At 39.5% G+C, this 15,183-nt stretch overlaps 1 protein-coding gene across 3 annotated transcripts in view; it reads left to right on the plus strand.

Annotated features, from left to right (window-relative positions):
- The window catches only part of kiaa1109 (KIAA1109 ortholog), a 433,731-nt gene that overhangs the window by 148,656 nt on the left and 269,892 nt on the right, over positions 1-15,183 (plus strand). For all 3 annotated transcript variants that reach the window (XM_072256106.1, XM_072256108.1, XM_072256107.1), the window contains exons 21-22: positions 1,887-2,117; positions 6,427-6,564. In XM_072256106.1, coding sequence (XP_072112207.1) covers positions 1,887-2,117; positions 6,427-6,564 — 369 coding nt within the window. The remainder of the gene's footprint in view (positions 1-1,886; positions 2,118-6,426; positions 6,565-15,183) is intronic.

Here is a 15,183-nt window from a genome sequence, read left to right on the forward strand (position 1 = left end):
ATTTTTGTCCTTATTTTAAATTTTCTTTTATTTATTTATTTTCTTCTTTTTAATCTTAGCCAAAAGGCCGAGAAGTGATTTTATTTTAAATTTTCAGTTAAATGTGCATGTACAAATACAAAATGAAAGTTGCTTTCCATAGAGAATAACTTAAATGGAAATTGTTAGGTTTTATTGTAAAATAAATTGCACATTTTTGTTATAGTATGTGTTCTCTTTATGAGAGAGGAATAAAATAAGAGTTTGAGCTATTTCTGTAAGTGGAAAAATTTGTAAACTACTGACTTCCAAATAGATTGCTAAAAGCTTAATGCAGACTCAGAAATTCGAAAAGTGGCAAAGTTTTCAAAAGATATTTTGTTGAATATGAGTAAGCTGAGCAACTGATGTGGTGGAAGTATTGCTTTTTAAATGTTGCAGTATCATGTGAGGGTAAGTTACGTTGTTGGAATTCAATGAGTATGGTTATAAATACTGGTTCCTGTGTTTCTTAATGTGAACAAGGAAGTTAGTAATTTGTATAAACCCCTGTCTCACTAAATATTTATTTGGTTTATATTAGGAGATACTTAAATACATTTGTGATAGGTGCACATATTGTTCAGGTCATAAGTGGATACTATTACTAGGTAGAATATGCATGGAGCAGCATGTGTTAATTCAGATTTTTAAAATGGATGTTTTATTTTGAGTCATCGAGTTAAAGAGACTGAGAGATCCAAAGTTTGCTTGAATTTTTTTCACCTGATTATACAATATTTTATGCAACTTTTTTCTAGATATTAGCAGAGCACCTATCAGTTGTTGTAATATTATACTTTTGCTTCTCCTGAATAATCTGTGCAGATTGGTGATGACATCTCCTTGCTGACAATTAACATTGGTGCACCTCACGGGTGTGTGCTTAGTCCACTGCCCTACTCTTTGTATACACATGACTGTGTGGCTAGGCATAGTTCAAATACCATCTATAAATTTGCTGACGATACAACCAGTGTTGGTAGAATCTCAGGTGGTGATGAGAGGGTGTACAGGAGTGAGATATGCCAACTAGTGGAGAGGTGCTGCAGCAACAACCTAGCACTCGGTGTCATTAAGATGAAAGAGCTGATTGTGGACTTCTGAAGGGTAAGACGAAGGAGCACATACCAATGCTCGTAGAGGGATTAGAAGTGGAGAGAGTGAGCAGTTTTGAGTGTCAAGATCTCTGAGGATCTTACCTGGTCCCAATATTTTGATACAGTTATAAAGAAGGCAAGACAGCAGCTATACTTTATTAGGAGTTTGAAGAGATTTGGTATATCAACAAATACACTCAAAAACTTCTAGAGATGTACAGTGGAAAGCATTCTGACAGGCTGCATCACTGTCTGGTATGGGGGGGGGCGCTATTGCAGAGGACCAAAAGAAGCTGCAAAGGGTTGTAAATTTGGTCAGCTCCATCTTTGGTATTAGCCTACAAAGTATCCAGGACATCTTCAAGCAGCGGTGTCTCAGAAAAGCAGCAAAGCAGCATGCATCAGGTAGGAGATACAGAAGCCTGAAGGCACACACTCAGCAATTCAGGAACAGCTTCTTTCCCTCTGCCATCCGATTCCTAAATGGACATTGAACCCTTGGACACTGCCTCACTTTTTTAATATATAGTATTTCTGTTGTTTGCCCAAATTTTAATCTATTCAATATACGTATGCTGTAAAAAGTATACTGAATAAGATTGATTTATTTATTATTATTATTTTATTTTTTTCCTTCTGTATTATATATTGCATTGAACTGCTGCTACTAAGTTAACAAATTTCACATCACATACCTGATTCTAATAATAAACCTGATTCTGATAATCTTTTCACACATGTATGACAAGTCTTTTTAATTTTAAAAAGGAAAACTACTTTGGAGAAGATGACATGTATACAGACTTTGAGGAAGCTCTGACAAGTCCTGTTCTGTCATTGTCAACATCTTCTAGTTCTGGATGGACAGCAGTTGGTGTTGAAGAAAATGAGAAAAAAGAAACTGAGGGTGGAAGTAAGCAAATTCACCCACTTACTCTCCGCCCTTGGGATATCTCTGTCCTCATTAATTTATATAAAGTACATGGAAGACTCCCAGTGGTAAGTGAAATGCATCAGAAAATATGTTCCCTTTGTGGTTTAAATAAGCTGCCATTGAATCTTTGATTTGTATTTCCACACATGAAAATTGATATAGTTGTGTTAGTGCTGGTAGAGTGATTATGTTATTGAGTTAGTGATTTCAGAGTTCTGGGCAAGTAATTGAGAGAGATGAGTTAATTAAGTAAATCTGGAAAGCAAAGCCAGTATCAATAATGGCAACTATAAAGCGACTGAGTTGTTATTTCAAAACACAATTGCAAGGAAATCTGTCCTTTCCTATTCCAACTTTTGTATGTTCCAGAACTGCATCAGTTTGGTTGAACCTCTCTGCTTTCTGAAATTGCTTGCCAGGTCAAGCAGCTGAAGGCCAGTTAAATAACGTACAATAAATAACTGTGATGTGTAAATGTAAAAATATAATCAGCTTTATTTGTTCTATCTCTGAAGTGATTTTATGGATATGGAAAATATGCAAATACATAAATTGGCTGCATTTAATTGCACAATGTCATAACTCTGTCACCTTTTGATGCACTAAAAATGGCATTATAATTCAGAGATTCTAATTGAGTATCAAAATTGAAAAGCCAGCTATCAAGATATCACAAGGTGTGATGGCAGATGTTCACAAAAATAACTGAATCAAAATATCGATGTGCAAAATGTTGTTTCCTTCATTTTAAAGGGAAGATTGAAATGTAATGAGGCCGACCTTTGGGGTCAATGATGACTTCTTCCACTTCAGTTGTGTAAGCTCTAAGGTTGATGGTGAAGCTGATGTACACTCAGTGGCCACTTTACTTGTACACCTGTTCCTTAATGCAAATATCTAATTAGTCAATCATGTAGTAACAACTTGATACATAAAATCATGCAGACATGGTCAAGAGGTTCGAGTTGTTGCTCAGACCAAACATCAGAAAGGGGAAAAAATGTGATTGAAGTGACTTTGAAAGTGGAATAAGTGGCAGTTCTGTGGGTGATAAAGCCTTGTTAATGAGAGGGTCAGAGGAGAATGGCAGACTGGTTAAAACTGACAAGAAGGCAATAGTAATTCAGTTAACCACATGTTACAACAGTGGTGTGCAGAAGAGTTTCTCTTGAGTGCACAACATTTTGAACCTTGCAGTGGATGGGCTACAGCAGCAACTTAAGCAACACTAAATTCCTCAGAGTTATCATTTCAGAGGACCTGTAGTGGGCCCAGCACATAAGTGCAATTACAAAGAAAACATGGCTGCACCTCTACTTCGAATTTTGCAAAGATTCGGCATGACATCTCAAACTTTGACAATCTTCTTTGGATGTGTGGTGGAGAATATATTGACTGGCTGCATCATAGCCTGGTATGGAAACACTAATGCCCCTGAATGGAATAACCTACAAAAAAGTAGCGGGTACAGTCCAGATAGTTGTGGATAAAATCCTTCCCACCATTGAGCACATCTACATGGAGCGTTGTTGCAGGAAAATAGCATCAGGGATCCCCACTACCCATGTCATGCTTTCTTCTGGCTGCTGCCGTCAGAAAGAATGTACAGGAGCCTGAAGCTTCAGGAACAGTTATCAACCCTCAAACATCAGACTCTTGAAGCAGAGGGGATAACTTCACTCAACTTCACTTGCCCCATCTCTGAACTGAACATTTCCCACAGCCTAAGGACTCACTTTCAATGACTTTCCATCTCATGTTCTTGATATTTATTGCTCCTTCCTTCCTTCCTTCCTTCCTTCCTTCCCTCCCTCCCTCCCTCCCTCCCTCCCTCCCTTTCTCCCTTCCTCCCTCCCTTTCTCCTTTCCTCCCTTCCTCCCTCAGTTGCCTTTTGCACACTGGTTGTTTGCCCTGTTGGTGAGGTCTTCCATTGATTCTGTTTGGGTTATTGGATTTATTGAGTATGCCCACATGAAAATGAATCTCAGGGTTGTATATGATGGCATGTATTGTTTGTATTTTAATAATAAAATTACTTTAAACCACGAGCATACACTCGGCTACTTTATTAGGTACAGTGTAGGTTTACAGATTCTGTCACTGAAGCGGGAATTGTGCTTTACAGGGCGAGTGGGTCTTATGAGAAATGAAAAGAATTTTTTTCACTTGAGAATCCTGGATCTTTGAAATTCTCTATTTAAGAGGGCATTGGGAGTTCAGTCATTCCATACATTTAAAAAAAAAAGATAAATTTTAGATATTGAAAGGAATCAAGGGATATGGAAGTATTGCAGGAAAATTAGACTAACATAAAAGATCAACCACAATTTTTTTGATGTGCAGGAAGGCACGGGGGTCAAATAGCTGACCATTCTTTCATATGTTCTTATGTATGGTGTAATGCTTTTACTGTTTTGTGCTTTCAACAAAACAGTTTGGTTCTTGCTAACATCCTTGATACTACTACATTTTAATTGACCTGGCAGCAGTGAGAAGAGAGCGAGGTCTGGATGGTGGGGGTCCTTGATGATGGATGCTGCTTTCTTGTGACTGCACTCCATGTTGATGTGCTCATTGGTAGGGAGGGCTTTCCCCGTGGTGGAATAAGCCCTTTCACTGAAGAGCATCGGTGTTTCCAGATCAGGCTGTGAAGTAACCAGTCTATATACTCCTCTCTACACATTTGTGGAAGTTTGTCAAAGTTTTAGATGCCATGTCAAATTTCTGTAAGCTCCTAAGGAAATAGAGGTGCTGCTGTGCTTTCTTCGTATTTGCACTTACGTGCTGGGTCCTGGACAGGTCCTCTGAAATAATACCTAGGAATTTGAAGTTGCCACCTCTCTCTACCGCTGATCCTCCAATGAGGATTGGCTCATGGACTGGTTTCCTTTTCCTGAAGTCTATAATCAGTTTATTAGTCTTGCTGACAATGAGTGAGGGATTGTTGTTATGATATCATTCAGCCAGATTTTCAGTCATTCTCCTATATATACTGATTCATCACCACCTATGATTTGGCCTACGACAGTGGTGTCATCAGCAAACTTGAATATGGCATTAGAGCTGTGCTTTAGCAAGACAGTCATAAGTGTAAAGCAAGTAGAACAGGGGGCTAAGCATAATGCCTTGTGGTGCACCTGCACTGATGGAAATTGTGGAGGAGATGTTGCCAATCTGAAGGTCAAGGTCTTGGAGTTTGTTGATTAGTTTTGAGGGAACAGTGATATTGATTACTGAGCAGTAGTTGATAAAGTGCATTCTGGTGTATGCACCTTTGCTGTCCAGATTTTCCAGGGTTGAGTGAAGGAACAAATGAGATTGAGACAGCATCTGCTATGGACCTGTTCCTCCTGTAGGCAAACTGAGCGGATCTAAGTTGCCTCTCAGGCAGGAATTGATATGTTTCATCACCAACCTCTCAAAACACTTAATTGCTGTGGACGTTAATGCTACTGGGCAATAGTCATTGAGGTAGGTCACCACGTTTTTCTTGGGCACCGGTATAATTGAAGTCTGCTTGAAGCAGGTGGGTACTGCACACTGCTGAAGCAAGAGTTAAAGATCTCAGTGAACTCACCAGCCAGTTGATCAGCATTGGCCTTTAGTATGTGGCTAGGTACCCTGTTCAGGTCCAATGCTTTTCGCGGGTTCGCCCTCCTGAAGGCAGAGACGGAAATCATATGATCATCAGGGGATGTGGAAGTTTGTGATGGTTCCTCCAAGTTTTGGTGGTCAAAGTGAGCATAGAAGGCATTGAGCTCATCTGGAAGTGAAGCCCTGCTGTCTCCCATGTCACTTGATTGAACTTTGTAAGAGGTGATAGTATTCAAGCACTGCCCCAATTGCCAAGCATCCTTTGTTTATTCAAGTTTGGTCCAGAATTTCTGCTTCAATGGTGAAATGGCTTTCCGGAGATTGTACTGGACCTCTTGTAATTTTCTTGGTTAAAGACTTGAATGCTTCTGATCTGGCTCTCAGCAGATTTTGGATTTCATGGTTCATTCAGGGCTTCTGATTGGAGAAGACTTGGAATGATTTAGTGGGGATACACTTGTCTACAACTGTTTTAATAAATTTCTTAGAAGAAATTAATCAGAAAGTTTATGTAATTATGTGTGAATTATATATATTATTGCCTTTTCTGTGTTACATGTAGAAAACTGAATACATTTGGGCTACTACTGTCTCTTTGCTTTACATGTGTGTGCACGTATAGTTGTTCACCCAGCTATTCATGTGAAGGCTTTTGTTAAAATATCCTAGTATGGTCAATTAAACTGGATTAACAACTTAAATGTATTAATCTATGTGATTCAGAAATTGAAGTGTGAGTAAGTTTAATAGCCTGAAGTTTAAAATTTTGACCTCTTTCAGCATTGTAGTGGTGATGGTTCAGAATGCCCATCAGCATTCCTGGAGAGGCTTTGTTTTGAAATGAAGAAGGGTTACAAGGAGACCATGCTGCAGCTTATATTGTCACCTGTATATATTTTTGTAAGCGATAACTACCCGGTAAGTAACCCAGAAAAGCCCTTATTTGTTCCAGTAATATTTTGGTTGATATGTGTCATTTGAAAGCAGATTTTCTTTTTATTTTAATTATTCATATCTTGAGTTATGAAATGCTGAATGAAGCATATTTGCCTTGAACACTTCAGTTTTTAAAATGTAAAAACTTTGTAATAATGTCTTCCTGTACTGATTTGAATTTGTGAAAATGAAAACCACAATCTCAGATCAAAATGAGCACGCAACACGGCCATGCGTAATGATCGTCAAAGGCTTCCTTATTATAAAAGAAGCACATTCCTTGATTGTTTCTTTGTGCATTTATTCTGCTACTGGCAGCTTTTGCAGCATTCATTTTGTCAGTGAGACTACAGCAACATCAGGGGAACGAGCATACAGGGGACGGAAAGACATTCGAAGGTGCACTGACTGTATTGAAGATCTATGTTGTTGCACTTTATGCTAAAAGGATGGTAATTTGTGCTGAGGAGGACAGGAATTAACTAGATCAGCCATTTCTAACTGGAATTCTGATTTCCAAAAGCTGAACAATGGCAAGAAAAAAGTTACTACTGATTGATATGTCAAGGTGAATTAGACCATAAGACCATAAGACAAAGGAGCAGAAGTCGGCCATTCGGCCCATTGAGTTTGCTCCGCCATTTTATCATGAGCTGATCCATTTAGTCCCACTCCCCCGCCTTCTCACCATAACCTTTGATGCCCTGGCTACTCAGATACCTATCAATCTCTGCCTTAAATACACCCAGTGACTTGGCCTCTACTGCTGCCCGTGGCAACAAATTCCATAGATTCACCACCCTCTGGCTAAAAAAAACTTCCTCACATCTCTGTTCTGAATGGGCGCCCTTTAATCCTTAAGTCTTGCCCTCTCGTACTAGACTCCCCCATCATGGGAAACAATTTTGTCACATCCACTCTGTCCATGCCTTTCAACATTCGAAATGTTTCTATGAGGTTCCCCCTCATTCTTCTAAACTCCAAGGAATACAGTCCAAGAGCAGACAAACGTTCCTCATATGTTAACCCTCTCATTCCCAGAATCATTCCAGTGAATCTTCTCTGAACCCTCTCCAACGTCTTAAATAAGGAGCCCAAGACTGCCCACAGTAATCCAAGTGAGGTCTTACCAGTGCCTTATAGAGCCTCAACATCACATCCCTGCTCCTATACTCTGTTCCTCTAGGAATGAATGCCAACATTGCATTCGCCTTCTTCACCACCGACTCAACCTGGAGGTTAACCTTAAGGGTATCCTGCATGAGGGCTTCCAAGTCCTGATGCATCTCAGAACTTTGAATTCTCTCCCAATTTAAATAATAGTCTGCCCATTTATTTCTTCTGCAAAAGTGCATAACCATACACTTTCCAACATTGTATTTCATTTGCCACTTCTTTGCCCATTCTCCCAATCTATCCAAGTTTCTCTGCAGACTCCCTGTTTCCTCAGCACTACCGGCCCCTCCACCTATCTTTGCATCATCAGCAAACTTAGCCACAAAGCCATCTATTCCATAATCCAAATTGTTGATGTACAACGTAAAAAGAAGCGGCCCCAACACAGACCCCTGTGGAACACCACTGGTAACCGGCAGCCAACCAGAATGGGATCCCTTTATTCCCACTCTCTGTTTCCTGCCAATCAGACAACACTCTATCCATGTATGTAACTTTCCAGTAATTCCATGGGCTTTTATCTTGTTAAGCAGCCTCATGTGTGGCACCTTGTCAAAGGCCTTCTGAAAATCCAAATCTACAACATCCACTGCATCTCCATTGTTTAGCCTACTTGTAATTTCCTCAAAAAATTGCAATAAGTTTGTCAGGCAGGATTTTCCTTTAAGGAAACCATGCTGAGTTCTGCCTATCTTGTCATATGCCTCCAGGTACTCCGTAACCTCATCCTTGACAATCGACTCCAACAACTTCCCAACCATCGATGTCAAGCTAATAGGTCTATAATTTCCTTTTTGCTTCCTTGCCCCTTTCTTAAATAGCGGAGTGACATTTGCAGTCTTCCAGTCCTCTTGAACCATTGCAGAATCTATTGACTTTTGAAAGATCATTACTAATGCCTCCGCAATCTCCACAGCTACTTCCTTCAGAACATGAGAGTGCTTTCCATCTGGTCCGGGAGATTTATCTCCCCTTAGACTATTCAGCTTTCTGAGTACTTTCTCTGTCGTAATTGTGACTGCGCACACTTCTCTTCCCTGACACCCTTGAGTGCCTGGTATACTGCTGATGTCTTCCTCAGTGAAGACTGATGCAAAATACTCATTCAGTTCCTCCGCCATCTCCTTATCTCCCATTACAATTTCTCCAGCATCATTTTCTATCGGTCCTATATGTACTCTCACCTGTCTTTTACTCTTTATATACTTGAAAAAGCTTTTAGTATCCTCTTTGATATTATTTGCTAGCTTCCTTTCATAGTTCATCTTTTCCCTCTTAATAACCTTCTTAGTTTCCTTTTGTAAGCTTTTAAAAACTTCCCAACCCTCTGTCTTTCCACTAATTTTTGCTTCCTTGTATGCCCTCTCCTTTGCTTTAACTTTGGCTTTGACTTCTCTTGTCAGCCATGGTTGCATCCTTTTTCCATTTGAAAATTTCTTCTTTTTTGGAATATATCTGTCTTGCACCTTCCTCACTTCTCACATAAAGTCCAGCCGCTGCTGCTCTGCCGTCCTTCCTGCTAGTGTCCCTTTCCAGTCAACTTTGGCCAGTTCTTCTCTCATGCCACTGTAATTTCCTTTACTGAACTGAAATAACGACACATCGGATTTTGGCTTCTCTTTCTCAAACTTCACAATGAACCCAATCATGTTATGATCACTGCCTGCTAAGGGTTCCTTCACCTCAATCTCTCTAATCACCTCTGGTTCATTACACAATACCCAATCCAGTACAGCCGATCCCCTAGTGGGCTCAACAACAAGCTGTTCTAAAAAGCCATCCCACAGACATTCTACAAATTCTCTCTCTTGAGATCCAGTGCCAACCTGATTTTCCCAATTCACTCACCTGTTAAAATCCCCCACAATTTTCATAACACTGTCCTTCTGACAAGTCTTTTCTATTTCCTGTTGTAATTTGTAGTCCACATCACTGCAGCTGTTAGGAGGCCTGTATATACTATAACTGCCGTCAGGGTCCTTTTACCCCTGCGATTTCTTAGCTCAACCCATAAAGATTCTGCACCTTCCGATCCTATGTCACCTCTTTCGAATGACTTAATATCATTTCTTACCAATAAAGCCATGCCACCCCCTCTGCCTGCCTGCCTGCCTGTCTTTCCGATACACCGTGTATTCTTGGATGTTCAGCTCCCAGACACATGCATCCTTTAGCTATGTCTCAGTGATGGCCACAGTATCATACCTGCCAATCTGTAGCTGTACGACAAGATCTAGAATTCTAGAATGTGGTCACATGCATACACCTACCTTTTTGATTTCTCTGAGGAGTACCATTTGCTTTCATGAATCGTAGTTCATTTTGCCAAAAGAGCATCAAGCAAAGCTTAGACAAAAGAAGCTGCAGCGGCTGGAATCTAGAACATAAAAAAGAATGCTGGCAGAACTTAGTGGATCAAGCAGCATCCATTGTGTAAGGTGACATTTTGGGCTGATGTTTAGGGCAGCATCTGGTCTACGAGAAGAAAGGAAACATTGCCAGAGTACAGCAGTATAAGGGGAGGGATAGGACTGAGCTGATAGGTTATAGATGGAACCAGTGGAGGGAGAAGATGATAGGTCAGGTGGTGGATGAGGAAGGGGATAGGATAGGTTCACAAAAGAAGAAGAAACCTGGGTAGACAGGTGATTTTTGTGAGTGTGGGAGAAGAACACTGGGACTGTAGGTACCTGATAATGGAAAACTGGTAAGACTATTGAATTTTCCATTCACAGGTAACCCATTCCTTTGAGTTCTTCTTCAACATAACACTTACCTGTCCACCTAGGCTTCTTCTTCTTTTGTTCACATTTCCCAACCCTTTCCCACTCCCCTCCAAATCTGGTTCAACTTATCACCTACCAGGTGTCCCACCCCTCCCTCAGACTGATATATACTGACAAAGTTTCCTCTTTCTCCTCAGTCTTGAAATGTTGTAATACAACTTTTGCTTCCACAGATGCTGCTTGACCTACTGAGACTTTTTTTCCCTCCCCTGCTTGAAGCACACATGCGCACGATTGCTTAGTACAGTCTCCTCAAGTGTCACCTTGAAGGAAGGAGAAAATACATTTGAGGAGCCTTTTGTTGGGTCTCCTGATCTAATTGTGACCTGGAAGAGCTGATCTCTCACCCATGCCAGGTTTTGTGAAATCATTAAAATACTTCTGGATCAGTAACCATTCCATTATCTACTGGGTTAGGTGGAAGCTGCAATAGTGGTACACATATAGGCCATGTGTAATCTTAGTATCTCAACAAAATTTTATGCTGATCTAAGAGTTTTGTTTCTTCAAAGGCCAGGTAACAGCTCTTCAAAAGCAATGACATACCACTTGTTAACAATTTGCTGTTCTTACTCAGAAATGAGATTCTGCCAAGATCAGCATTGTGAAAAATACAGCTGTTCTGCAGAAGTTTAAAAAAATGATCACCCTATCCCCCCCCCCACCCCAACCAGTCAGATCCTTATCTATTTGGTGCTCAGTGCTACTAAAGTAATACAAATAATTGGAAAAATATATGGGATGAACAGCTGCAATGCATAATGTCTAAATTACATCTGGCATGAGTCTGGAAGCAGAACCAATTAGAACGTAGCTTGGTCACAGCTAATCTGACAAACCGTTATCTGCCCCGTCCCCCAAAATGTCCAATGTCTTGTAGAGCTTGACTTTGTTATCTCCCTCATAGGAGTCCCTTAGGGAACTATTACTTTAGTTCCTGCTTTTGAAGCCTGTCCACTCGTGGTGGCCTGCCCTTGTATTTGCATTTTATTGAAGTGAAAGGGCTACACCCTGCAGTGTAATTTGTGACAGCAACAGAGCAGGGGTGAGAGAGAAGGGCTCTGCAACAAATAGCAAGGCCATCTTATAACTAGTCAGCAGCAATGAAAATAGAGTTCTAAAACATACCTACTGTTTTATATTATAAAACCTACTGTTTAAATTATACTAACTTTTGTGTAGCTCTCCACAATGGAAGAAACTGTCTCTGAAAATTATTTATCATGAAAGAAAGAGGAGCTCGCAGGAAATCTGTCACTCAAAAAATCATTCTATTTCAACTATTTTAAGTAACTAATTATCTAAACTGCATTATCTGCAGGTTAATGTACCTACAGAGCACTGGTGAGGCACTGCAGCTGGTAAAGCATTTAGCAGATTGTATGACAGATTTATTCACCATTTATACACGATTTAATAATGATCAATAAATCGGTAGCATATTAAAATGAAGCCAGTCAAAAGCTGCAGCAGTGCTTGGAATAAATAATTCATCCTTTGGTGTAGACAATACAGTATGTTAACTTAGAAATGTAGGCAGATGACCAAAGGGATTATAATGCCTGTGGGGATGGATTATTCCTGCAGTTACCAACTGGTCATTTTTAATAACAATATACCTGTAAAGGCAATTCAGTCCTTAATTTCTAATCAATGCTACCTCATTCTACTGAATTTTCTCTTTCTGGGTGAATTGTCTGTCAAAACATTGTTGTGTATCAATAAAAGCCTTGTCTGAGAAACTTCACAGCAGAGAATAAGGTTTCATAATCATTACAATGCTGCAGACATCTAGTTGCATCTCTGCAAGGTCTTCATTGTTGAAAGATTAAAGCTGACAGTGATAGTCCAGAGTGATTCATTGTCCTAAGGATATCAACTGATGCCGAAGAGTTATGTGACTTAATTTAAGAAAGGACAACTGATTAGACTGAAGTAGAAGTACATAAAGTGATCTGTTTTTTTTGGCAGGCATCATTTTGATTAATGACTTTAAGTTAACCTCATAACTTGTTTTTTCACTTCTGTTAAATTATCATTAAGCAGATTCTTTATTGATACTGAGTGGTTACTTGTTATCGTACTACCGACTCCCCCGTTTCCTGACAGCAAAAAAAATTGTTGCTTTGGGTTTTGAATGATGTCATTGACTGAACCTTTACAACCCTTCAAGCTGTAGAATTCCAAAAAATTGCTACCTTTTGAGGAAAGAAATTTCTCCTCGTGTTGCTTCTTAGTATTCTATTGCTTGTTAATATTCTTTTCCATATTCTGAGATTCTTACCCCTAGTTTTAGATCCCTCAGTCATGGGAACCATCCTCTTCATATGTACCCTATTAAGAATTTAAAACATTTCCACTTAAATGACGGACCTACCAGGAACTAGTCAGGTAATTACTTGCTGCACTCACTCTGCAGCAAGTGTATTCCCCCGCCCCCCCCCTTTTTTTTGGTAAGAAAACCAAAGTTGTACACAAAACTGCAAGTATAGTCTCATCAAGTCCTATTTAATTATACTAAGACATGTTTATTCTTGTGTAGAAATCCTGTAGCATTAAAGACCAATATAAAATTTGTCTTCCTAATTGCCTATTGCACCTTCACTGTAGTTTACAAAGACATGAGAGTTTTGAATATCCACATTCCTCACACTTTAATTATTTAATGAAAACTCAGCAATCCTCTTCTGATATTGTGGATAGCATTTCATTTTTTCTAATTATTTCTGCAATGTGTATTGTGGTTGCTTTGGGTCAATTGTTCATTGATTTTATGCTTGTTTAAGAAATTTAACCAGAAAGTCGTCTTGTGAACTTCAAAATATGGTGTCAGTTTTGGTAGTACATTATTAAAGGGACTTTCGTTCACTTCATTGTTGATGTAGTGAGCACCAAGCTGTAAATAGACATAGAGTGACAGAATGTCTTGGCAGTCATACAGTGTAAAGACTTATTCACATCATCATACTGTTTCTTTTCTGGTCTTAGTGTGATACGGTACTGAAACAAGGCCCATGTGCCTACCTATACTAATCCCATTTACCATCACTTGCTCTGTAGTGTTTTATGCATTGGCAATTCGAGTGCTAGTCTAAGTAGAAAAACTTAAAATAATTGAAGGTCACCAGACCACAAGCCTCCCCCATAATTCAATACAATCATAACTGATTTACACAACCCTCACTCAACACTACTGCTGTGTCGGTTCCCCATTGATCTTTTAAATGGCTATCCATCTCAACCCGAAATATTTCTACTTAAATGTGAGAGTTCCTGCTTCCACCACCTACATAGTCAGTTACTTCTGATTACAACCTTCCTCAAGGTGAAATATTCCTTCCTTGGATACCCTCTAAATCTCTTGCTCTTACCCTAGACCTATGTCCTCTAGGTTAGTTATCTCTTGGATTACCTGATGGCTTGTGAATTTGGTGGTTAGCGTAGTCTGGCAGTATAACTAACTAGATATCCTCCTGGAGAACGTCCACATTTTATTAATGACTAACTTGTAAACTCAACTTTGTGGGTTGAGACATTACTGCTCAGAGAGGTTGAAATAAGATCTTGTGTTGTCATCAATGGGGGTAGGATGTCCTCTCCCTGTGATAATCAGAATCAGGTTTAATATCATCGGCATATGTTGTGAAATCTGTTGTCTTTGTGGCAGCAGCACAATGCAATAAATACTGTAATAACAGAGAAAAACTGAATTGCAGTAATTTCATACATAGGTATTTTTCCAATTAAATAAGTAGTGCAAAAATAAAAAAATACTGAGGTGGTGTTCATGGGTTCAATGTCCACTCAGAAATGACAGAGGGGAAGAAGCCATTCCTGAATCATTGAGTATGTGCCTTCAGGCTCCTGTACCTTCTCCCTGATGGTCGCAATGAGAAGAAGGCTCATCCTGGGTGATGGAGGTCTTTAATCATGGATGCTGACTTCTTGAGGCATCACTCCTTGAAGATGCCTTGGATGCTACAGAGACTAGTGTCCATGTTAGAACTGACTAAGTTTACAGCTCTCTGCAGCTTTTGATCCTGTGCAGTTGCCCCCTCCCCCCATATATGGCGATGCAGCCAGTTAGAATGTTGTCTACGGTACGTCTGTAGAAATTGTGAATGTCTTTGGTGACATACCACATCTCCTCAAACCCCGAATGAATTATAGCCTACAATGAAACATAGGTGTTGAGTGAGGCTAACCGAACATTAGTTGCCTTTGTCTGAAAGCTCTACCAGCTGTTTCTGAAACACTTTGTTTAAAATTTGTCATTTTGTAAAGATATTTATGTATTGAAATATACTGGTTTGTATCCTTTCTCATCCATAAATTCCATTTGATAAGTCACTTATATCACTTTTTTTTTACCTGAGTGCTCACAGTAGTAACTTTATTGATGGAAAAATGTGAACTTGAAAACTGCTGCTATCTGATGTACCCTTGGAAATTTATCCTTGTATTTCTCAGTCTTCACTTTGTTCCAGACTAAGTGGATTTGTTCAATTCAAGTTTTGAAAATATTTGTTTTTCTCCATGGAGTTTCTTCCCTTGGATACAACCTGTGAGCTGAGTACTTCCAACAATTTCTTTTTTAATTTCTAGCATCAATAGCATATAAGTTATTTTTAACTCATCC

This window comes from Mobula birostris, chromosome 4 (genome assembly GCF_030028105.1).
Source record: "Mobula birostris isolate sMobBir1 chromosome 4, sMobBir1.hap1, whole genome shotgun sequence".
NCBI classification, from domain to species: domain Eukaryota; kingdom Metazoa; phylum Chordata; class Chondrichthyes; order Myliobatiformes; family Myliobatidae; genus Mobula; species Mobula birostris.